This window comes from Cyrtonyx montezumae, unplaced genomic scaffold (genome assembly GCF_038088225.1).
Source record: "Cyrtonyx montezumae isolate F1298 unplaced genomic scaffold, pur_monq_1.0 scaffold_13, whole genome shotgun sequence".
In the NCBI taxonomy this organism is placed as follows: Eukaryota; Metazoa; Chordata; class Aves; order Galliformes; family Odontophoridae; genus Cyrtonyx; species Cyrtonyx montezumae.
The window spans coordinates 25116151-25143487 of NW_027071859.1; the positions used below are offsets into that span (position 1 = coordinate 25116151).

General features: G+C 35.8%; 1 protein-coding gene across 1 annotated transcript in view; it reads right to left on the minus strand.

The window, feature by feature from the left end:
- Window positions 1-27337, minus strand: part of EYS (eyes shut homolog) — a 718119-nt gene that overhangs the window by 432406 nt on the left and 258376 nt on the right. Inside the window, exon 21 of the mRNA XM_065730862.1 lies at window positions 20455-20576. Coding sequence (XP_065586934.1) covers window positions 20455-20576 — 122 coding nt within the window. The remainder of the gene's footprint in view (window positions 1-20454; window positions 20577-27337) is intronic.

Genomic DNA, 27337 nt, shown 5'->3' on the forward strand with positions numbered 1-27337 from the left:
TGAGTCAATGCCTGACAAACAACAGCCCTGGTGTACAAGTAGCTGAGGGATTAGGGGAGCACTACTAACCTGCAGCTGGTATCCCGAATGAAGGAAGCTGGCTTTTTAACAGGAAACATAAAAACAATGACCAGCATAGCCTATGAGTGAGAATGATAAAATCCCTCCCATGCACCTGTGACTCTTCCTCAAAGCGAAGACCTCCAGGTGCTGATACTTGTCATGACATCTCCTCCCATCCCCACATCAGCTCTCTTTTGCGATAGACTGAAAATATTGACCTCAGGACTCAGACGCTGGCACTGATCGTAGCACAGCAAGAATGTTTTGACAATAACTAGCTTTCCTGCGTAGGAGTTCTAGTAGTAATTTAGATGCCTTTCTGTATAAGGTCATTTAGACTATTAGACTGTTAAAACTCTCATTGGACTAATGATCAATTCTTAATGATACATTCCCTCCACTTCTGTTTTCCAATACTTTTTGGGTAGTGGGGTTCTTCATGTCCTTTCAAATCATGTAGTATGATTGGGAACATTGCAGCAAAGACTGAAAATGCTGTTAGATTAGCTACCTGTGGTGCTACAGCACAGTAAGAAAACTTTCATACATTCTGTACCAAATACAACTATAGCAATAGTTTGAAATGTTATCTCCCACCTCTGCTCATCAAAATTTCATGTATGCATATGGATGGGTGTGTGGAGTGGTATTATTTATATATTTAAAGCTTATGACAATTAAGATATTACAGTCGGAGCATACATGGAGAAGCAAGAAATACCTTCTCTGCTACACAGATATCACATCCTCATATCTTCAGCAGCAATTAGCACTGCTAGTTCTTTTCTTTCTTGTACATTCTAGGGAAAGTCATAATTTCTTCCTTGCTAGAATCATACAAAAGGTTTACAGTCATTTCTCTCACAAGCGAGGAAGAGCAACTACGGACATCTACCTGGACTTGTGAAAGGCATTTCACACTGTCACACACAAAATCCTTGTCTTCAAATTGGAGAGATGTGGATTTGACAGATGGATCCGCAGTGGATAGGGAATTAGCTGAATGTATATATATTCAGAGAACTGTAGTCAATGGCTCAATGAGACAGGTGGCAACCAGTGATAAATAGTGTTCCCCAGGGGTCTGTCTTTGGGATTTGATTTAGTAGTTGGGTAGGGATAGTGATAGGAGGATGGTTGGACTAGATGATCTTGTAGGTCCTTTCCAACCTTATGAACCTATGAACCTATGAACCAGTGCTCTTCAACATCTTTATCAATGACCTAGACAGTAGGATTGAATGTATCCTCAGCAAGTTTGCAGATGACACCAAGCTGCTGTGGTGCAATTGACACATAAGAGAGAAGGGATGACATCCAAATGGATCCTCATAAGCTTGAGAAGTGGGTTTGTGCAAACCTCATGCAGTTCAACAAGGCCAAGTGCAAGGTGCTGCACCTGGGCTGCAGCAATCCCAAGCACAGATACAGGTTTGGTGATGACTGGATTGAGAGCATCCCTGTGTAGAAGAACTTGGGGGTGCTGGATGATGAAAAACAGAATAGGAGCTGACAGTGTGCACTTACAGCACTGAAAAGCAACCATATCCTGGGCTGCACCAAAAAAAGTGTGACTAGCAGGTTGAGGGAAGTGATTCTCCTCCTATTCTCCTCTCTGTTGAGATCCCACCTGGAGTACTGCATTCTGGGCCATCAGCATAAGAAGGACATAGACTTATTGCAGAAGGTCCAGAGGAGGGCCATGAGGATGATCAGATGGCTGGAACACTTCTCCTCTGAAATAGCTTAGGTTGTTCAGCCTGGAAAAGAGATAGTTCTGGGAAATCCGTCTATCAGCCTTCTAGTACCTAAAGGAACAACAGGAAAAATAGCAAGAGACTCTGATTTAGCAGAGAGTATAGTGACAGGACGGGGGTAATAGATGTAAACTAGAAAAGGATAGATATTAGGAAGAAATTCTTCACTTTTGAGAATGGTGAAACACTGAAACAGATCAAAAGTGTTCAAAGGCAAGTTGGATGGGGCTTTGGGCAACGTAGTGGTTGCTGGTGGAAAGTATTCCTGCTTACGGCAGTAGGTTTGGAAATAGGTGTTCAACCCAAATAATTTTATAATTCTATGACATACAGTCTGAAAAGGAAAACTGTCATATTTTGGTGAAAAGAAATGTAAGAATAACTATTTTTTTCTAGCACACTCAAAGGAGGCAGGAAGAAATGTTACCAGAATCTTCATGAGAGACTGTGGTTCAGCACAGACTCAATTGTGGGTAATATGAAGGAAACAGATTAAATGTCAGCACAAGCTTTAATGGTACACATTATTATTACCAAGATGAAAAAAAAGCTAAAAAAAAAATGGCAGTAGTGTATATATATGCTGTAGTACAGCATGAAGAGCACAGAGAACAAGTGGTAGTTATCAGTTTGTATGAAACTAATTGTTTATTTTGTCCCATACTGCAATAGTAATAATAGTTTTTATTTTGCTTATTTTAACATACAATATCTATGTGTGTAACAGCAGTGGGGTAGAGAATTTTTAGTGATTAATGCAAACTTAAAAAGGAAAACAATGACAAAGATTAAAATTTCTCTTTCTTTTATTGCTGAAGATAGTAGGTAGGAATAGTTAAGTGCTGAAATAAAATTACTGCTCATTGCTGTTTTCTGATATGGACGAGAAAACCATTTACTGAGGATAACAGGAAGACCTTTTTCACACCAACACTTTCTACTTTAGGCACTTGAACTGAATTATTTAGTTTGGTGCAGGTGTACAACCAGCCCCCAACACCTACCTATCTGTTGTAAAGTGTTGAGTACTGTGAAAGTAGTCCAGTATCTCAGCTTACAGAACCACCATTTTCTTAGGACTGCTTTGGTTATTCTATAAAGTAGTTCAGTGCCTTGGGCTGTCAATCCGACAAAGGGAACTTTCATGAGGAGTGAAATAAATAAAAATTTGGCTTGATTTATGTTTTCAATGATGAAGATTAAACAAAGAAATAAATAGCCAAGAAGTTCATCCATATGAGCTCATCCATTACACAATGGTTCTGATGCCCCAATACATTCACGTCTGCTATTTTCAAGTGATAAATATCTTTCCAAACTTTGTAAATATGTACAGCAAGAAAGTGACCACATGGAAAGAAGTACTCACTCTGCCCCCTCACCTTTCTCTGAAAAATTAATCAATAGATGTATAAAAGGCAATTGTCCTTCACAAAATTGATAGGTGAGTATCAATTCAGAAATTATAAAATATTTCATCTGCCTTTTTCAGCTGTTAGAATAGTGATGGGAAGCTGAAAGTCAGGAAAACAAAATTTTTACCTTTCAAATACATATAGCTACAATTTCTTAATGTAGCACATGTAGATGCTGATAGCTTATGAAAAGTATATGCACCACCTGCACTCTTCAAATTGAACTTGAATTGCTGGTTAAGAAAGCATACATAAAATACATGGAGAGTAGTACTACAGATGAACTCTTTATTGAGTGCCTGATTGTTTTAAGCTTTTGAAATTTCCATAATGGAACAAGGAATAGTAAGATGATTAATTAATATAGTGCATGAATTGTACATACAATGGACCTTGCTGCCATGTCACCGAGGAAATAAAATTCATCTATAAAAGAGCTCTACAACAAAATCTACACTGAATATCTTTTAAGATACTTGGCCAGGCTGAAACTTAGCTGAAAGAACCTGCACTCTTTTCCTCCAGACGAATACTCTATGAAGGCTGCTGAACACAATGCAAGAAAATGTGTTTCCTAAGTTAATGCTACTATTTACAAAACAATGCATTATTTATTCTGAATATATTGCTTTTCAAACTATTGACATTACCTGAATGCTGCTTTGTATATTATTTATTCACCAATAACAAATTCAAAGCACTGAGTGAATATATGCTAGGATTTGATGCCAACAGTCATTGCTATTATCTATACAGAATAATACGGTTCTGAGGCATATGTTAAAAAAGGTACCTGCATTTTTTTTTTTCATTCAGAATATGATTACAAACATATTTTTTGCAGCTTTGGAAGTTTCTGAAACAGGAATCAAACCTGAAGTACAATACAAATAAATAAATAAATAACCTGAAAATAACCCCTTCAGCTTCTTCTCAGTGCTGAAAGTAAATGTGGACATTGACCTGGAATTGCAGAAGGATTTGGGAGGCATACTGCTGGAAAGAGAGATAAAAAAAATTATATTCCTTCTACTATACTTGCGTATAAGTATGCCTTTTGAAATGTTGATATGTACAGAAAAACTTCAGAGGGCTTAGAGAGTTCTCTTACTTCTAGGGTGTAATTTCTCTCATCCATATTCTTTGGTTCCCAAAATCCTCTGATCAAATTATTTATTTTTATAACAACAACTAAAACCTCATATTTTCTATCCAGTGATCCAACACAAAAAAAAAATTCTGAGGAACAAATATATAAAGTTATATTCTTTTTCCAGATCTTTCTTGCTTAATAGTAACAATTTCAACTTTTACTTTAAACGCCAGTTCTGCTGCAATGCACTCATTTCTGTTTTAGGACCTGGAGTTTTATGTCTTAACAACAGTATTATAGATTTTAAATCCCAATTTTTAAATACAGCTGAATTTGGAAAATAAATTAATGTACATATCTATATTATTAATTTTTCTATATCAAAATACAGGAAAAATCCTAGATTGCTGAACTGGATGTATCTTCCAGTCTACTGGACAACAGAATACACACAGTTCCTCTTCATGCTAATTCAGCCATTTCCTATTTAACTTGGGAACGATATTGAAGCAAACAACACTATCTAGAAAGCCAGATGTAATTAAATTATTTTCTGTTTCGGTTAGAAAATATTTAAATAATTAGAAGTTGCTAGCAAAACTGTCAGTAGAGGGCAATCTTATTAGAAAGAATGATTGTGATTAAAAGAGTGCAAACACTGAAGAGTTCTAATTAAGAAAGATGCAACAATACAAGTAAAAATAAGCATTATTACTGTCACTTGAGACATATGGCTTGGCACCACAAAACTACAGTATGGTTTGGCATCAACAGTCTTGTTTATAGACCATGGCTAAATAGAAAACATTAAACTGCCTTCAGTCTTACTTCCTGAAATTCATATTTTAGGCATAACAGGAATTCACCAAAACTGAAAACAAACAAACAAACAAAAATAAGAAATAATAAAAAAAACATGCTTCAATTTGCTTTGCAGTTCTACTTAGTGCATTCAAAATTAAAATAATAATAATAATAAATTAAAAAGATCACATTATCCCTTTAAAAAAATCCATCCCTGTATCAGAAGGGAATCATAGTCATGTGAAGACTTCGGAATTCAGCTTAGGAAGTCAGCACACAACAGAGAGTAAAGAAAAGGAAAGACCTGGCTAAATCTGTGTTAAGTGTGTAAAATGATTTTCTTTGCATCACTTCCTTGAATTACTGCCGATCTCATATAGATTCTATATTCTGGCACATGAAGTTGCCTTTTTGAGTAACATCATCTATTAGATAAACTTTGGATTTGCTTTGGATTTGCTTCTGCTTCTGACAAAGGATGTATTATTTTTTATCTTGCCATCTGTTTTCACTAACATCAAAAGCTACATTTTTTCTCTATATGTCCTTTCATCCCACACTGCAACAACAACAATCAGTACAACAACAAAGTACCTCAAGACTGCTTCCAGCAGTCTAGTGGAAAGCACATACTTTCCATCATTTTAACAAGCAATTCTTCTCCAAATACTGAGTGAAAACCTCTTTGCGAAAACACAGCATGAGTTAATAAATGCTACGGTGAACATTACGCAAAGCTTCGGTCTCCAAAACCTTGGATGCTAGTGATTCACTTTGGTAGAGAATAAAGAAAACTTTCTTCATTCCTTTAAGAACTAGAGGAAAGCAATTGCCATGCTGCGCCCAGAAAAGTCACATTATGTAAAGTTAACATTAGAGCTCAGATGTTTAATAAATCACCTGGAAAACTCTTCACCCTTGAAAGATTACTAAGCAAAAGGCTTCCATGTCCCTAGCTGCCTGTTTTCTTGTTCTACTCCATCTTAATTTAATGCAAATCTTTGATGAAAAATCTGTCAGTACTGGGTATACTGTTGCACCTCTTTCACTGGAGCAGGAATTTCACTGCAGCAGGTTGCCAAGAGAGGTTGTGGATGCCCCATCCCTGCAAGCACTCAAGGCAAGGCTGCATGTGGCTCTGGGCAGCCTGGTCTAGTGTTTGGAGACACTGCCCCTGGCAGGGGGGGTTGAAAGTAGATGATCTTTGAGGTCCCTTTCAGCACAGGCCATTCTATGATTCTTTGAATTAGTTTATTCAGTACTACTTCCCCACTTGGAAACCTCTTCCTCTCTGCTGCAGTTCAGTGTAGAGCATGTAGCTGGAGACTGCCTCATTGTTTTTTTTTTCAGCCTAGTACTGCGCTGATATTTAAGTAACTGATCTAAGTTACTGTGTTTTAGCACACAGGTTTTGAGATAAGTCCTCCTTGACCTTGGAAATGTGAAAGGAAGAAGCATGTCACAGTGAAAAAAATAAAAGCTGCCACCAGCAAACGGGTAGAAGCCCCGCAGGCATTTGTTAAACTTGGAAAAGTCAGTGGTGCAACAGTAGGTCAACAGACCTGAAAGCTCTTCAGCTAATGTACAGAGATGGCACTGACTATGAAAAAATGAAATCTTCAGGTATACTGTTGACAACAGAAGGTACCTTTTGCTTTATTTTGATTTAACACCACAGGCAAGAAAGGAAGTAGTAAAGCTAATTACAACTGCTAAACTTTAGTAGCAATAATTAGCACAAAAACGTTATGTGGTAGAAGGCATGTGACAACTCTGGAATTTTACAAAGAATGAAAACATGAATATTACCTTCTAGACAGGTTACTGAGAAATTTAGAAAATTTTACATGAAAAATTAATAATTGAAAATAATGCACAATAATTCAAAAGCCTATGCAAATGACCTCTACAGAATTATTTCAACTGATGAGACAAACAAAAGTACCATTTATCTCCCCCATATTTCTGATTCTTTCTAAGCTTTGAATACACATTTGCAGTTTAAGCAAGATGTCTTTATGAGCATTTTTCAATGTTCTATGACTATTTTTTTTTTAATCTACTTTAAGGATTGTCTCTTTTTTTCTACTCTGGGTCTACTCAATCTCCATGACAGTAAATTAGAGAAGAAACTGTCTTTGCTCAGTCTGGCAGCAAGACACTACTATATCTAGTAACAGCATCGGGAAACAACATGAATTAAATGGACTAAAATTCTGTCTTAAAATATACTACTTTTTTCCCCAAATTCAAAATACAGAATACACTGGATACATCATGTCCAGAACTAATTAGGTGCCTATAAGGAACAGATAAGCAAGGACTGGTGTAGTATTTAGTATAGTAGAATACGTCAGATCATTAGGACATCAGTTAAATATATAATATCTATTTCTACATTTAAGAGCACTAATCAAGCATTTTAACAACTCAGTAGTAGTTAATATATATAAAAGTTTATCTGGTGGATCATTTAGCATGTAATCAACACTCACAATGATAATTTCAACATTATAAACTCACAATTTCAAAGTAGCCGATATGAAAGTCTACAGAGTTTGTCACTGTCAGTCTAAAAAATACTTTAGAAACAGATTAAAGATCTCTCTGGTCTCACATTTGTTAACAGAACAATAAAGTTACACACAATCTGATTTAAGTTTAGTAAATTTCATCTTTGTTAATGATTTAACCTACTATGTCAAATTATTATCTCTTACTATTCACCTAATCCTGTATGTCTGTAAATTCCTATCAATATTTGAGACAGAAACATGTCATTTTGCCCAAATTTATTAAAGATCACTCAAAATAAACTTACATACTTTATGTACCTACCTACATATGCATATATGTTGTTCAAAAGGTGCAGTTACCACTAGCTGTGCTGAGATTTCCCCACAGACTCTGTTAGAAGACAGAATTTGTCCTCCAGTGTCCTGGTACCAAGCCTTAAAAAGATTACTGTTCTCAACGAAAACTATGAAACCAAACAACAAATTGATTTCCAATTGGTTTCCAAGAGTCAGTTATGCCTTTACCTATCTTTGATATAAACTGTAATAGAAACAATCCAACTTTCTACTCAGGCTGTCTCACTGAGTTATTCTAATAGAACAAATCTATGAAAATGTTATGACTGTCCCTTCTTGATACAGAATGAACAAACCAGGGGACATTCATAGCAATACTTGTGGGTGCTCAGGGAGCAGTGTGACTTTTAAATCTGAGCTTCCTTTCCTCTGCTTCTGTCCTTTAAAGACAAAGTATTCCTATTTTCACTGTGATAGATTTCTTTCATGCATTCAAATTGGCATTTAGTGGAAGTAAATGTGGTAATTCCTGATTCTGCCATTAGCCTGCTTGCTTTTGCTGAAGAAACAGTGTTGCCTCATAGAGCACCTATAACAGCATACTATTTGTAACTGCAGTTTAAATTTTTTTTTTCAAATACTCTACTGATCTACCAGAACAAAGCAGTTTAAATACCACGTAAAACCAAGATGACAATTAATGAAAATTTAATTACCAGTAAAAACTATTTGTAGGGGAGACAATGTTGACTTTCTAATTAAGCATAGTGTAAATTTACCCATACCAGAATCATTTCTCATAGTTTATACATATGCACATATATTTTATACTGTTCTATCATATCTATATAATAATTCATCTAAAAGATACAGTTGCTTTATTTGAATATTTCATTCTTTTTCAAGTATGTATTTTCAAAGCACATAATTACACTCTTGCCATTGCAAGAACACTGTTTTAAAATAAAATTAGAATTGTTTAGATAAAAGATTGATATTTGCTTTACCACTTTTAAAATTAATCCCTTTTTAAGCAGAGAAAAGAAAAAAAACCTGTTTTTTTTTTAACTCCCATCAGTCATAAGCCACATAATACCAGTTTTACATATGTTAGACTGCATGAACTCTACTCTGTTAATAGTCATGTGAAATTACTTTTCATATTATCTTCATCACCCCTGTGACCTAAAGACAAAAATATGTAAATCAATGCTGTATGAGCTAGACAGTATTACTTCACTGAACTGCTTCACATAACTAAAACAAAGTAACTAAAGCTTCATTTTCTCCTCCTCATCTCCCAAAACAGAGCAAATAAAGTCTGTAAAATATTCTTATAATAACACTCTTAGTAATAAGAAAATTGTTGCTTTCGTTCAAAACAGAATGTCTCTTAATTGAAGATGAAACCTAGCTTTTGTTTTGGCTGAAAAGTTATTTACGTACAGAATAGTAGAGGTTACATTATAGTACCTTGGCATTAAAACTGACAGATTTATTTATAAAAATGTTGATTCTTAACTAGTTTAAAAAATGGTTTAAGAAAACAGGTAAAATAAATTAAGAAGTTTAATATATTCATTTTATTTTTAACATATTCATTTTATTTATGACTTTTTTCAAAGAAAATAAATACAGATATAATAGTAAAGAGAACAATGATCTACACACTGTTCTTTGTGGAACTGCTTTTTATCTATTCTGCATGGTTCACCAGGATATAATGTCAGCAGCATGCTTATAATCTTTTCTAAGTTCTGTTCCTTTGTGCATACATTAGACACTGCTGATGCATGGAACATCTAACCTGCAGCTAACAGTGACTGATAGTTTTCCTATTCATTTCTAATTTGCAGTTTTAAAACTGTCAGTACCATCTTTTTGCTTGCTTGATTAACTTCATATTTTACTAAGGTTTCCAGAAAAGAAAAGTCAACATGTTTTTAGGGAACTTTTAATTCTTTTAGTGAATAAGCAAAACTGAGCCTACTATGAATCATTTGCAACAGATGAGAATTACAACAGATTTGGATTAGAAGTAATGAGATAGTGAAGTCTGTTTTGAAAATTCCTTCAGCTAAGTTCTTCTGTTCATTGCATCATTCCTATCCATTCAACTTTTAATTCTTTTCTCACTGAAATAATATTTAGTGATGATTGCATTTTTGTTATGCCCAGAACAGCAGCCACAGAGAGGAAAAAAATCATTACACTTTCCTATCACTACTATTGTCATGTAATAAGAAGGGGGGAATGATTACCTCCAATGATCAGTCAGGTAAAGAAAACTAAGTGCTAAAAATTACATGCTCTTTCTAAAGATTATATCATAAGTAGGCTATAACAAAGCAAATCATCATCAAAAAAAAAAAAAAAAGACTGCTTTCATTTGTACTGAAAGCAATTGGGATTTTTTTGTTCAATTGTTTTCATTAGATCATCTTATAATGAACACACAGCTTTTCTCTCTCTTACACCCTCATTATGCCTTTTCCATTCTTTTATTCAGCTTGTTAGCCCATATACCTGCCCTCTACTGCTTAACCACTTTATTGTCAAACTTGAAAAACAGGAATACCCTAAGATGGCCCAAACCTTCTCCAAAACTCTGCCTCCTCCATCTTAGTGCTTTTTCATAGAAAATTTTAAATTGATTTATTTAATAGTTCCATTTTTAAAAAGGAACTTCCTGAGGTTTTCCAATCCAGCTTCTGTCAAAATACTGCAGAGTCAATTCTTCCACCTCTAGAAACCTATTTCACTCCTACTATCTCTAATCTTTCTTTGTCCTCAGATGCCAAGTATTTCTCTGTCTTTCAGAAGCACTGAAGTTCTTAATTCACCTGTTACACACTTTAAACTGCTCAGTGTGTACTTATATGACTTTATGACTTATATGACTTATATGTACTTATATGACTGGTCCTTGACGATGATTAATAAATCTCCTTTGGTCCTTACTTTTCATATCCTTCCAGTTGCACATGTCTAACTTTCTGGGCATTTTCTCCTCAGAAGTTCAATCTGACCTTGAAATTAAGGAAGCTTAGTTTCAGAATTGAAAGACAAAAAGGTACCACACTCTGCTCTGAGAATTTACCCTAAGGATTGTTCTCAATCAGTCCATTCCTTTCCACACCCTGTCAGTACAGGAGAAAACATGAGGTAGCATTAAGAATTGGTATGATTGTCCTAGCAGGACATCAGTTGGTAGGAGCTGAGCAATTGCTTGTGCATCACTTATTTTATATTTAAGTATATAATTGCTATTATCCTTGTTTTCCTCTTCCTTTTCTGTTTTAGTAAATAGATTTTATCTCAGCTCATGAGTTCTACTTTTTTTTTTTTTTTCCTCCCCTCTCATCCCACTTGGAGGGGCAGGGGGTAAGCAAATGACTGTGTGGGGCTTAGCTACCTGCTGTGTATGCTTACAGACACTAGGATCTCCATCTCTTAGTTCATCGTCTGCAAGAGAAGAAACAAAACAGAAGCTTACATCCGTGATTTTTCCCCCATCCTCACTTCATCCACTAGAGGAGAAGTGAATCTCAATAGCAATAAAGATCGGCCTTTATGTCTTCCTTTGCACTTTCCTCCATACATTTTTTTAATGTTTCCATATGATCACGTTGGAACACTGGTAAATTAATATAACTTTTACTTATTTTTCCTATCTTTAATTATTCCTACTTATTATAAATACTGGTATAACAAACATCTTGCTTTCCGGGCATACATGGATCTTGCTATTTTAAAATATCTGAATCCTGAATGCATATGAGAACTGTAAAATTGCAAACACAAAATTCCACACTTCACATGCATGAAGAACTGAACTAGAGAGGAGTTACAAAATGCAGAATGACTCATGTTAATTTATGCTTTATGATTAAAAATAACTACTGATTCCAAAATTTTGACTGATCTTCACATAAAAACTGATGAAAAATCTGATTGATAACAAAACAACAACAGCAACAAAAAAAAACAATAAAACCAAAAACAAATGCTTGAAACCATTGAGGCAGGAAGGGACCTTTGGAGATTGTCTAGCTCAACAGCAGGGCCAGCCACAGCAGGCTGCTCTGGATCTCATCCAGTTGGGTTTCGAGCATCTCCAAACACTTCATAAGCTACATACAGATTCCAGTATTTGATCACTGTTAAAATAAATTAGTTTCTATTATATTTAGAAAGACTACCTCACATTTCAGTTTGTACCCACTGCTTCTTGTCCTTTGACTGGGCAGTGCTGAGAAGAGTCTGGCTCTGTCTTCTTTACGTGTCCCCTTCCCTCTGGTATTTACACACATTGACAAAATCACTCATTAAGAAGTCATATCATCAAACAACATGAAGTCAGACATACTTTTCTAGATCCATGCTCCTGACATGTCATGTGTGGCAATAGTTTCCAGGATTATTTGTTCCATGATCTACCCACAGAATGAAGCTGAGTACACAACAGTTGCCCAGATCCTACTTGCTTTTCTTGAAGATAGTAGTGACATGTTTCATTTCTGACCTTTCCTTTTCTGATTTCCTCTGTTTGTTTCTGTTTTCCTCTCTCGTGTACTTCCATTTTCCGGCTTTCTTCCAATTCTCAAGAACCTTCCCAATCACCTGAACTTTGCAAAGGTAATCAGGAGTGGACTGCCAGTGATTCCCTCAGAAATCATGAGCGCATCCTATCAGGTTCTTGCAGCTGGAAGTCTCTCAGTACCACCACCTATCCCTTCTAGTGCTGTGTTGTGGCTCAGCTCCATCTGATTCAGATGATTCTCTGGACAGAATTCCCAGTCCCTCTTCTGTTCTCAGGTCTCTGAATCTATTCTGTAGCTGCAAAACTGCAGATAAGACAGGAGCTCTCATCCTAATGCTGATGACAAGTTTCCAGACTTCATCATCACAGTCTACATTTCCCAACCTCATAAACAGACTACCTCTTTTTCCTTCACTGTGCTTACACTGTGCTTAGCAGTTCAAATTCTTGTAACTGTGGTCTAGAAGATGTCGTTACTCTTTTCATGATCTCTGGAGCTGTGCAATCTGCTGAAAGTCTACCAGCTCATTTACTTGAATGCACAGATCCTCCTCCAGAGCACGTGTACCTCCTGCAGGTAAGGGCACTACATGCCCTGACCAAAGCCTCAGCAAGAGGCTTCTCCGCAGTCCCAGGACTGAAGAACTGCATCCTACTTTGAGAACTCAGTCTGTCATGTGGTCTGTGATGTGCAGGGACAGTTGCTCCAGTGTGTAGCTGGGGAATGCATCCTGCAGCACCTTGACACTGTTGCTAAGTATATGGAATCTCTGACAGAACTTCTGCTCCCCTGCTACACTGATGCCTCTGTTGGCTGTGGTCTAGTCTGGGCCAGCTACATGCATATGCCCTCTCTTGCACTTGCTGAAAAAATGCTCGATTCTCCCTTATGAGAAATCAGCTGGGAACAAAAAACTCAAAGCCCCTTTGAGCAAGGAAAGTTGACAATGAGGCTTGTGAGAAGCTGCTACAGCTTGCTAGCCTTCTGTAGCTATCCCTTCCCAGGAGCAGGAGGCATCCTGAAGCTCCTTGAAGTTCTCTGATGACCCTAGCTGAAGTTCCCAGAAAATCTACCATCTATTGATCTGCAGCCCAGAAACTGCTGTGCAAACTGCTGCGTGCAAGGCACTTTCATATTCCTATATTATTTATATTGAAAGTGTAGCATTTAACAGTATTTTGTGTATATTTTTTTAACCTACAGGTATGATGAATGTGGGTAACTTTAGTACATTTCATGCTCTCACAGTCACCTCATAATTTTAAAGACCATTTTTCCCTCCATTTAACCCATATTCAACAAAGGGATCATTTCACGTCTCTTTGGGGGTCTGCAACCAAAAGATATTATAAAACTTTTATTTAAAACACATCACCAAGTGATTAAATATGCCAGAAAGAACAATGCTACTGTTTGAGAAGTAAAAGTTGATGAGCTGGCTTAGTGTGTTTTCATGCCTTGATATTAATTTCACATGGAACTTCATATTTCATTAGGATTTTAAGTAAAAATGCAACTACACTTTTAGAAAACTGTTAAACAATGGTCAAAATTTCCCCCCAGGGCTTCAACATGTCAGTGACTTTTTAGTACATATTACTGAGATGGCACAGCAATATTTTGTTGTTTGCCTCAGGCAACAGAAACCCTAAAGCTGATTTCACACACTGCATTGTAACAGGCAGCACACTACACATTTTCAGTTGTTAATAGTTACCAGTGATAAAACCATAAAACACTTGCTGTCTTATGGAGGAAACACTTGTTTGCTCTTTCACAAATTTCTTTAGATAATTCATTACTACACCTTCCTACCGTAAAATAAATCTTTTGAAGATGACTTTGAGTAAGAGGCTCATACATAACTAGATAGTAGAGTAAATATAAAATTAAGAGTCACAACTGAAGATGTCAAAACCACAACAGTGAAATGTTTTGGGAAACATCTCTGCAGCAAGAGAGAAAGTGCTCGCCAAAGAACCCTGAAATAATGCCAGTTAAGATGCCAGATGCTGCCTGCAAAAAAAAAAAAAATGTTCCAGAGTTTGGCATCTGGGACTATTAAATGCCAAGCTGATTCCCATCTGTGGGAAAAGCTGTTCACTGCTTCTGGGGGAGAAAAAGTAAGAAGGAATATGGCAGTAGTTTAAAGGACTGCCAGTGAAAACAGAAGGCAGATTGAACTCAGCATTCAAATTACAATCATATCATAATTTACTTATTTCCATTATAGTTTAAGATCAATTAATTCAGAAATAAGCATAATTTTAAAAATATAATAGACTCACATAATCATTTAGGTCAGAAAAGACCGCTAAGATCATCAAGTTCTCCCATTAGCCTACCACTGCCAAAACTGCATCTAAACTGTGCCCCTAAGCACATGTATGCGTAACACATCAATATGCATGCTTTTACTTACATATCTTTGACATATCCTTGAGATAACTTTGGAATCACCTACTTCAACAAAGTACCATAGAAGAACTCTTGCACAGTTTTCAGAAAATGCAGAGGCTGCTTTTAACTTTACTTTTCCAAATAAATTCTCTCCAGAAGCAGAAAAAAAAGAATGAAACAGTATGCTGTTTTCTGTACCAAAATTATAATCAAAGCTCAGGGTATGTGCAACACGGAACACTTTCTAATGACGTGACATCATTTTTTAAGAACTGAAATACAGACAATGTTTTTGCACATTATCAGTAATTTCTCTAAAGTGATTACTGAACTTAGGCCTCATATTTAAAGATAATATTTGAACAACTTTCACCCTTGCAGAAGTTAGTGGGAGCCAAGGGTTTTCATATCATACATCTCTGAAAAGGAAAGGCTAGTTTCTAGAATTAAAGATAAACAAATAATACCAAAGATCACCTATAAGGCTGTTGAAGAGTAATTTTCTCAGGTCTAGTGAATAAAACGCTGTAACTGTTATAAAAGGATGCAAGATCAATAGAATGACCTAGGTTGGAAAAAAACTTTCGGGAAATTCAAGTCCAGTCATCAACAGGGCCTACCATTAAACCATGCCATCAGTGCTACATCCATTTATCACTTAAATACACTCAGAGACGGGGGACTCTGCCACTTCCCCGAGCATATTGGAATGGCATTCCCATTCCAATATATGGTCACTGTCTTTGCAAAGAAATCTTCCTAATGTGTAATTAAAACTTTCTCTGGCACAACCTCATTTCCTTGCATCTTATCTCTTATCACCTGAGAAAAGAGACTCTCCACTCTGCAACCTTCTTTCAGATAGTTGTAGAGAATGGTATAGGTCTTCCTCCTCAGCCTCCTCTTCTCCAGACTAAACAACTTCAGTTCCCTCTGCTGCACTTCACATCTCTTCTTTTCCAGTCCCATCACAAACTTTGTTGTTCTTTTCTGCATACTGAGCCCTAAGGAATCCCTTTGTGATTGGCTGCAACACGATTGAACTTCCTTCACTAGGGTTCACCTAGCCTGCCCAACCAACCAGTTCTTCCCCCCCCCCAGCAAACGGCTCACCCATCCAAGCCACTGGCAGATAGTTTCTACAAGAGAATGCTGTGGGAAAGTCAAATGCTTTACTAAGATCCAGGTGAACAATGTTCTAAGCCTAATCCAAAGCCAGTCTAATAAGTGAATCATTTTGCCACAGGAGACCAGGACAAGCCTGCCAGTATTTGACCACTCCATTGTCCTGTGTGTACCATCATTATGTGACACTCACAACACTCCTTATAACAGCTTCAACAGCTAATATTGCCAAGTAACATGAATCTGTGGGATTTAGCTTAAGTTTATTTAGAACTTCTCTAAGTTGTAAAGTTGCATTGATTAAAGCCAAGTTTCAAGTTATTCTACGTTATTAGAAAATGTTTCATCTATAAAACTACGTTGCCTATTATTTTCCAAGAGGAGCTGAAGAGATTTTCACATACTGTTTCTCCCAGCTAAGATGGTAACAGCAAAGACCCAAAAGCTTTAACTAGAGTTTGTTGTTAGTAGAGCAGAGCCAGTAAAGATGGTGCAACAGAACAGAGGAGTAACTATGAATTCAGATGATAATAGATGCATGTGTCTATATATGCTCAGAGACTTAAACAGAGAGTTTATGAGATCATCAGAATTAGAGCAAGGTTCACAGTGTACTGGAAATACATGCTGTTGCAAATTCATTTATTTGCTGTGCCAGGTGTCAAACTGAAAAAAAAACCCTCAATTTATCAGATAAACTAAAATAAACCTGATTGAAACCTAGTTTTATGCAAAGCATTTCATACTGTCCTGCACTAGAGCCTTGTTCCCAAACTGGAGAGACATGGATTTGATGGATGGATTAGGAATTGTTTGGATGGTCATACTCCCTAGAGTAGTGGTTAACAACTTCATGTCTAGAAGGAAATCAGATACATGTGCTGTTCCCCAGGGAACTCTAATGGAACCAGTATTATTTAACATATTTGTTAGTGACATGGACAGTAGGATTGAATGTACTCTCAGAAGTTTGCAGATTATACCAGCTTTCATGGTGGGAAGAGATGCAATTCAGAGGGACTAGATAAAACTATATGTCCTTAAAGATCTCTTTAAATCCAAATCATGCTATGATTTCAAACAAGAATTACGGAGCAAATGACTTGCATTCAACAATTCAAGCATAATTATTGATTCAGGCTCTTGCTTATTCTAAAATGCTTGTCCTGAATTTATTTTTATTTTTTTTAATTATGTATCTGGGAGGATCTATCTTTCTCACTGTTAGAATGTTCTTTATTTCACTATTACGAGAATCCCTAAAAAACATTCAGGTGCACTCACTGATATTTCAGTTTTGACAGCAAGTTTTCATAGCAAGGTTAAAAAATGAGTAGTGCTAATTAAATAAATAAATTGTTAGACAATTTTTAACTGCTAACTTTGGTGTGTTATTTTTCTCATTATCACAGATTTGAAACTTGGCACTTCTTTTTCTTTTTCTGTTTATCTTTCTATACTAAATAAATTTATGTTGTACATAAATCATCTAGTTTTTCAAGAACTGATCTTTTCAGATAGATTTGAAAGTATTTAGAGAAAGTAAGAATATTAGGATTATCAAAGGCATAAAAGAAAGCTATGTTAAATAATCTTTCCATTAATTTCAGTTAGAAGTGATACCAAGCAATATTAGTGGCACGATTAACTTCAAGCAGATTCAGAAAAGTTTGAGAATCATTTTCAGTAGCTGAACTTATACCAGAAAAATAAACAGTGCCAGAACATGGACACAGGCAGGGAAGACAACTACACTGTTGTATCCCCAAAACAGTTCTTGACATGGTTTTGCTTTAGACCAACTAGTGCCCATCCAAAACAAAAGCTAGGCACAGCTCAAGAGTTAAGATGAACCTATGATCTTTTTTATCTGCAAGTAAAACCAGTTATCCTATTTAGAGACTACATTTAATTTTAGAGAAGTGGCTGGACGTCACTGAGATCAGATACTCAACACTTGCCCTGCTAAGCTACCATGAAAATGAACATTTTATTGCTATTTTTTTAAGGGAGAGGTGTTAAAAATGGTAACAGAGAGTGAAAAAGTATTTTTTATAAGTTAAGAGTAATTGTGAAAAAAAAAAAAAAAACACCCAGAATATCTTATTGTCTATGAATACAGACTAGAGTAACTCTAATGACTGAAGTTGAATTGCATTAGATTATACAACAAAAAAAATCAGTCTAATCTCATATTTGTTGTGGTTCCTAAGGTCTCAGGCTCCCAGTTTCAATTACAGGTATCTTGGTTTTCTCTTGAGTTATCATGAGGTTTATACATAATGATTCAGTGATGCGTCTGACATGTCAAAGAGAACAAATATCTATGAAAAAAATGTGCAGTGCTTACACTTGAATTGAATTGAATGCATCTTTTGTAGCAGTTCAGTATTTGGTAAATCCAGAAAAAGTACTTTTTGACCCTTTTTTTTTTTCCTCATTCATCACTCTTCATACATAGTCCTTGCTCTTATGCTGTTGGTCCAACTATGAATGAAATCTAAAGAAGCCAAGTTACCTTCTGCAATTTATATCATGCTTCCAGAAGCTGAAGGAAAGATAAAATGTAAGTATAGGTAATAGTACTGCAAAATATTTGAACAGCATCCTTGAAGTCGTTGAAAGTAGATTAGCCTATATAATTCATCTTAACATGCAAGAATTCAAATTGCTATAATATAACGGCTAATCAGAGATAAGCAATACACAGTTATAAAATTACTTTTCATTAGTAATCCAAAAAGAATTAAAATTTTCACAATAAATATAAAAATCCTCTTTTTTTTTCATGTCCCAGTAAACTCTAATACAAGAAAGGAAGGTAATTTAAAATACTTTAACATTTTCTCAGTTACACTACAGTCTTCTTTTTTATTACTGTACTGAAAAAAAAATCTATCAAAAATGTACATCTAACAATGGATACAAATGTTGTTAACTATGTACATATAAATTAAAATCTCAATATAAAATTAATGCAAATTAAGAAAAAGGTTATAAAAAACGACTAAATTCTAAATGCCTCACCTGACTTTTTTTAAGAGAAAAAAGGAAAAATCATTTTTAAATTTGAGAAAATAGGTAAAAAAAGGTCTATAACATTTGAATTTTTCCTTTCAAGTCACAATTGAAAATTGCAGTTAGCCCAAACTAAATCTTGTTTTTCTCCTTAGAATTCTCATAACCCAATATATGTAATTGCGTCAGGTTTGAGCATGAAATTATTCAAATAAAATAAGTTATAAAAATAAAAGAGAAGTTAATATTGCCCTTGGTATTTGGGAAATTGTTTGTCTGTTTTCAACTGCAGTACATATTCTTCCTGGGACCTGATCCAGGTTTATAAATATCTGAGGTGGGGGGGGGACAAAGTGGTGAGGCCAGACTCTTTTCAGCAGTGTGTGGAGACAGGACAAGGGGGAACGGACAGAAACTGCAGCACAGGAGGTTCTGCACGAATGTGCACAAGAACTTCTTTACGGTGAGGGTGACGGAGCACTGGCACGGCTGCACAGGGGGGTTGTGGGGTCTCCTTCTCTGGAGATATTTAGGACCTGCCTGGACGCCTACCTGTGCAACCTGGTGTAGGGAAACTGCTTTGGCAGGGGGTTGGACTCGATGATCTCTTGAAGTCCCTTCCAACCCCTATGATTCTATGATTCCTGTTACAGTCTGCATTATCAGGAATAGTATCACTGTGCAACTGGCATGCTTTGTATACTCATTACATTGTTCTTCAAGTCACTTCCTGCACCTATTATTAAGAGTTTTCATTCAGATACAAAGTAACTGTTCTTGTATTGGCATTATAATATAAAGAAAGCTTGTATAGATTATCTCTGGCTATATATAATGGAAATTGATACTTTATGGAGTATTTAACTGCATAAAACAAACATTTTTTTTTTAATCATAAAGTTGTGGATGAAATAAAGGATAGTGTTTGTGGTAGAAATAACATGGTTAGTATCAAATCCTCACGTTCTTCTCCCAGTGTGGCTGTAAAATTTAGTTAAACTACTATTTTCTTGTCATTTTAAGTCACAAGGTGGCAGCAATGATATAATCTCTTCATCTAAAACTGCAAAAACACATTCACTCCCACTGTTTTAACTCTTAAAACTTCTCCTGTGCTTACAGGGCATAAATGACAGAAAGAGATCATGTATTTTCACTGACAATGTGCAGTTCCAGATTAGGTTACTCACTAAGTGTTTTGAATTGATGCTTTGTTTTTTTCTTAATTTTCCATCAACACTTCATTATGTTTACTGACTTCAAATGAATGTGCATTGAAACAGTGTATCCATGACAGCAGTTGTTTGCTCATCTTTCTGTAATAACATACCATCCACAGAGCTGAGAAATCAAAGAATAACTGGATACATAAGCTTGTCAGTTCTGGAACATAATCATATAGTGAGAAGGTGCAATGCTTACCGATAGCTGTTGAAAAGATCTGTGCAGGTGCCATTATTTCTACAAGGCTCCGAGTCACATTCATTTGACTCATATTCACAAAATGTTCCTTTCCATCCAGGCAGACAAACACATTGGTATCTCTGCAATGTATTAATGAAAATAAATTATCTGTTACTTTTTAATTTAAAAAAAATACATTTAAAAGGGGTCTTATTATTTATCACTGCTATTTCTTGTTCAAATAGGTGATTCAGCATTCTAAAACTTGAAAAAAATTAGAAGTCTGTTGTCAGCTTGGCCCTCTAATGTGATGAAAAAGGATGGTAGAGCATGAAGTATGAGACATTACTTACTATCTGTCTTTATGCGTCATCAACTTGTATATAAATAAATTCTTTACTATCTCTTCCTCCCTTGATCAAGCTTTGTAGCAAAAGATAATATGTCTTCCATAAATCTACCTTGCTTAGATCTTGCTGTGACATGCCTAAAACACCGGTAATTACAATCATCTTGAGTTGTATTACTCAGTATGCAGCCCAAACAGAGCTTAATATAAAATAATTTATCATCAACACGTTTAATATTTTTAATTTGAAATTGTGCATCAGTATCTCAATTGTACAGCTCTAGACAATTTATGACATGAAAACGTATACAGGTGTAATATCTAGTAATAAAAATAGCATAATTTAAAGTATTCTACCTCATCAGTGGCAGTTCTTAATATATTGATGATCAGGTGTGAATGCAAAATTTCTGATTAAATTCAATAAAGCTTTTCAGCAGCATGTACATCCACCTTTAAGTGGCAAATACAGAATCGTTCTGATCACACTGCAAAGCTGTATCAAATTGTAATCACACTGTACTATTATCTCAGCCTCAAAATTATTATCTGGAAACGGCATGCAAGGGAGTGTTTGACAGGTTTACAGAAGTTAAAAGCATAAAGCATCTTCTTCCTGCCTATGTTCTAAGACAAAAGAGAAAGGTGAACATCTGCTGAATTGAATATTCATTAGAGATGGGCAGCACTGCAAACACTTCCATTCAGCAGAAGTTTTAATTGCTTCTTTTGTAACATGCTTAGTTCTAACAAGGTTTCTTTCTATCAGGAGTTCAGAAATGCTTTAATGGTAAGCATGACTAACAGATTATTTCATTACTTGCTAAACATTGCAATAGGCTTCAGGGTAGATTTTAAAGCCTATTAAATTCCACGTAAACTGGAAAACATTAAGAAACAAACAGCAAAAAGTTTTTAAAGCTAAGCACACAAATAAGCTGCCATAACATGATCAAATGCATAATGCATCAGTGTTCAGAGAGTGCAGTTCATCTTACACTGTTTTAACCATCTGTACTTCAGAAACAGACATATACAACTGTGTTTTAAAGAGAGATGGGCTATGAACTTAAATATCATGGTAAACAGGGATTAATTTCTCAGTACAGTTTAAAGTGTCAGAACTTGGAAACTAATATATGTTTTTGCAATTGTCCTATGCTTTTCTATAAGTTCCAAAGATATTCTTACCAATTCCTGACAAATAAAAGCATAGAGTATTTTACTGGAACAAAGACATCAAAATCAAAAAGAAGTAAGGTAGTTTTTTAAAACCAAGGTTGGCATGGCAGCCCTGAAGTTTCAGAAGGTGTGAAACAGCTGAACTGTTTCCAATATTCAAAACTAAACTACTTCACATGTACATGCTTCTACAGCTGATCAAGTCAGCTCTCATGCAAATGGACCTGTATTTAATGCATTTGTGGTACTGTATCTTTTTTGTGATTGTGATTACTGTATCTTTTTTTGTGTTCATGGTGACTAGCAAAGATGCAAACTTGCTTAGGACATATTAATCATTTCTACAAAACGGAGTTTCTGAATGTGATGAGATGTATTTTAAAAGCCAGTAAATAAAAGTGCAGGCTTTCTTCCTCACTTGAAGTATAGGGCATTCAGACAATTAGAACTTATTTACAACTTCTTAACAAATTAAAACAAGAAAGCAAAAAAAATAACTGTCTGAAAGCATGCTGGGCACTTGATTTCAATATATACTGATGAGTTGAGGAGATACTAAAGCAAAAATAAATAAATAAATAAATAATAGGAAAAAAACATATGTGCTACAAACACATAATGCAAAAAGTCGGGACAACCGACCCATATTCACAAGTAACTATCAGGCACTTAATAACTGTTCTACCGTCAAGTTAGGCTTTCACACATACTAGTAATGTGACATAATGATTTATTATTTCCTAAAACTCTTCCAAAAATTGATTTAAGAATGAAAATGAAAGGAGACTGAAAATCATTCTGTTTAGAAAGCCTTAGTATTTTTTGACTGTTTTTATTAAAAACATCTAATGATCACCTAATGGAATTCTATGCTTTGCAGATTTATTTCTCACGTTAGGAGAACTGTCACATCTAGCACAACAGATACCTCACATGCAGCTACACTATGCACTGATGCAGTACGTATAAATGAGAAAAAGTTACTTATACTTCGTCTCTGTATTCTTCTTTATGCCAACTGAAGATGCCAGATTATATTGTAAGTAGAGATAGATAAATAGATCTAAATAAGAAAACATGCTGCAGAGGACCTGCAAGTTCTTGTGGACAGGAAGATGAATGAGACAGCAGTGTGCCCTGGAAACAAAGGCAGCTAATGATCCACTGGGCTGCCACATGGGAAATACTGCCAGTGAGTGGAGGGAGGTGACCATTCCCCATACACAGCCTGCAGTGTGCTGTCCAACTCTGGGTTCCCAGCACAACAGACATATGGACAGACTACAGAGAGATCAGCAAAGGGGCCACCATGATGCCTGACAAACAGCAGCATCTCTCCTGTGAGGGAAGACCTAAAGAAGAAGGACTGTCAGGGCACAGCATGCATCAAACAATGCAGAATGATAGGATGCTGTGTTTGGAAAGTATGCACTGAATTGTGTAGGAGAGTGAAGGAAAAGAATCTGATACTTATTTATGTATTTCTTCCCCTTTATTTTAATTATATACTACTATCCATACTAGATATGAAAATAAAACATACTTTTGAATGATCTACATGATCTTTTGCTTGGTCTCTAAAAATAATGCAGTAAATGTACTGACTCTTAAACAAATACCCAAACTCTTTTCAGAGATCATACCATTTCCTTACACAATATGTATAGCACATTGATTATAAGAAAAATGTGTTACACTTGCTGTATATGGAATATACAGCAATATGGAAGGCATAACAATATTCCATATGTCTCATCATAGTTTCCAGTTATGTATATATGAGCAAGAGACTGTAAAAAAAAATATAGCTCTGACTCTGTGTACAGCAAGTGTAACACATTTTTCAAATAATCAATGTGGTATAAATATTGTATAAGGAAATGGTATGACCGTTTCTATGACAAAGAAAAAGCCACTGATGTCGTCTGTCTGGTCTTCGGTAAGGCTTTTGAGAAGATCTCCCTAACATCATTCTAAACCAGAAAGACATGGATGTGATAGGCAAAAAATTCAATAGACATGGAAACAGTTGCAAGATCCTACCCCGAGAAAAGCAGTCAGGGGAGCAATGTCCAGATGGTGTTTCTCAGCAGTCACTACCATGGATCAAGGATCATTAACATCTTCATCAATGACATTGATGGTGGATCTAGTCCACTCTCAGCACGTTTGTGGATGATACTAAGTTGTGTATGTGGTCAACATGCCTGCCACCCAGAGTGATATAAACAGACTAAGGTTCCAGGCCCAGGAGAACTTCATGACATTCAAAAAAATCAAGTGCAAGGTCTTGAACTGGGGTCAAGGCAATCCTCGTTATCAATTCAAGATGAAGGATTAAAGGATTGAGCATAGCCCTGCTGAAAAGGACTTGCAGACACTAGTGGGTGAAACACTGAACACATGCAAGCAATGTGCCCTCACAGCCCAGAAAGCCAACCACATCCTAGGTTGCGTCAAAAGAAGTGTGGCTGAGGAAAGTGATCCTGCCCCTCTCCTTTGAGCTGGTGAGACCTCACCTGGAGTACTGCATCCAGATGTGGAGTCCTCAGTACAGGAGACACAGACCTATTGGAAAGTACCCAGAGGAGGGCCACAAAAATGATCCAAGGGATGGAACACCTATCCTAACAGGAGAGGCTGAGAAAGATGGGGCTACACAGCCTGGAGAAGAAAAAGCTGTGAGGTGATCTGAGAACAGCCTTTCAATATATAAAGGGGAGCTACAAGAAGGGGTCAGATTCTTTGGCAGGGTCTGTTGTGACATGACAAAGGGAAATATGTCAAAATAAAAGTGTGAAAATAAAAGAGGGGAGATTTAGACTGGATATAAGGAAGAAGACTTTTTACAGTAAGCGCAATGAAGCACAGGAACAGGTCACCAACAGACATGGTGAATACTCCATCCATGAAGACAGTCAAGATCAAGCTGGATGGGGCTTTGAGCAGCCTGATCAAGCTGTAGATATCCTTGTTCACTGTCAAGGAGTTGGACTGGATGGCTTTTAAATGTCTCTTCCAACTCAAACAATGCTATGACTAAGATCACTATTAGCACACTAATGTTTTGTTACTCAATTAATTGTGTAGATAAGGAAGTGATCTTTGAGAATATTTGCACATTTACCTTTCTTTAACATTGTAATTGAAGAATTAATAATTTTCATAAGCTTTAGTCAGTTATCTCACTGGAAAATGGCGAATGAACATCTGGCAAATAGAAACTACAACAAGAAAGTTTCATCATGCACAACCAGGATCTGAATTACAAGCAGGCTTATTGTCAAGCCTAAACTTGCAGGTGCAGGTTGAGTGTAATTTTTACCCTACAGAGCTATATATATAAGGATTCTATCCTCGTATAATGCAGAATTAAAAATAAATAAAAAAAAAGAAAGTAATTTCACTTTTAAAGATAATATTGTGATGGTGCATTTTTAGAGGCTGTTACAGCTTTTTCCTTCTTGGCAAACAGAAAGGACAAAAAGATACACTGCTGGAAACAGAAACACTCAAGCAGAAATGCAGAAATCTCTGCTTCTCTGAACCCAGTGCCTCAGCCAGACCATGCTTCCTGCAGTGTAACTCTTTTTCTATTAAGGATGAGCACACAGTAAGATCGCTCACTGCCACATATTGTGAGATGTATTCTGGTATGAAATTCCAAAGTTTGCCTTCGAGGTTTTCTTTTTTTTTGCCCTGGAAAATAACAGTATTTTCACCTCTGCATAATGCTTTTCATCACAGAATTCTTTTATTCTTTTCTGTGCGGGAAGCAGCCTTCTTCCTACAGAAAATCTGCATGCAACTTCGTCACTGCTAATATTAGTCAATTAATCTTGTGAAATAAACATAATCCAGAAATGTAAGCATCTGAGAAATCAAATTCATTACCGCTCTTCATTATATTTAACTTCTATCATGATTTAAAAAGCATTTTTTTGATTTAAGGGTATTTTCTGAACTGCTACACTTCACCTAAATTTATTATTAAACAATTTACATAAGAATTCATATCTAACCCATATCTAAAGGGTGGCTGTAAGAAGGGGAGAGACTCTTTAGCAGTGTCCATTGTGATAGGAGAAGGGGAGATTGTTTCAAGCTTAAAAAGGGTAGATTTAGGTTGCATATAAGGAAAAAGTTTTTTACAGTAAGGGTGGTGAGACACTGGAACAGGTTTCCCAGATGGATGACTTCTCCCTGGAGACTTTCAAGGCAAGGGTGGATCATGCCCTGGGCAACCTGATCTAGCTGTGGATGTACCTGCTCACTGCAAAACAGTTGGACTAGATAACCTTTAAAGGTCCCTTCCAGCTCTAAGGCTTCTATGATTCTAGGATTCTATGATATACACTAACATATTTTTCTCATTTTTCAATATGATGCTTAAATTATGCCAGTCTTTGGATTTTTATTCTAAGTAAATCAGACTATTTAATTCAAAAATAAAGGGAACAAACAAAAACCCATACCCTTTCATCTTCAGTTGGTTTAAACATAACTTTAATCTTTACTAAAAAGAACCATTCAAAAGAACATCCATGTAGAGTGAAATCCTAGCAATTACATTACTGTTCTTCTCTACTATAATGAATTTACCTGTACCTAAAATTGTATAGGAAGGGTGAATTTATTAATGGTGCTGATTCAAAAGCAAGAAGAAAAATTGACTTCTGAGGTAAGTGTGAGATAATGTGCAATAAGCCCGTTCCTTCCTGAAGACACACCTGATTTGTTCTAATATTATTTACCAGATACAGTCAGATTGCCTACAATAACAAAAACAAATCATTTTTAGGGGCAAGTGCTATGAGGATTACAGTATGATCAATACTGATGATTGGATGAATGATTAGAATAAGTGAATTTAAATACTAAAGTGAAAAGGAAGTACGAAACATGGATTCAGAAATGTAGAGAAATCACAATAAAAGTATATTTTGTTAACACTGCTATAAGAAAATGGCTTAGGTAGAACTGCTACCCAATTACAAAGTCAAAGTGATCTTTGTAATTAAGCACTGAAAAAAAGTGTGAAACACTAGATTAAACATACTAACAATAAACACTAGCAAAATGAGTTGATATAGCAATATGGGTTTTCAGAAGCTAAACCTCAAAGGCTGATGTTGAAAATTCTAACCAGTACATTTACTCATTCTTTTAAAATCTATTTATATTCTTCTACCTCCTACATTATTATGAATTCTTTACTAACTGATATTAATAATAAAATAGTTTCTTTTATGTAAATTTTAATCAAGAATAAAAAAGAACATTTTAAAATTTGCTTATCTGTCCAGTGCTTTAAATAATTAACAAGTTAAATGAGTGGGGAGGAGTATATTTAAAACAGATTTCGTCTGC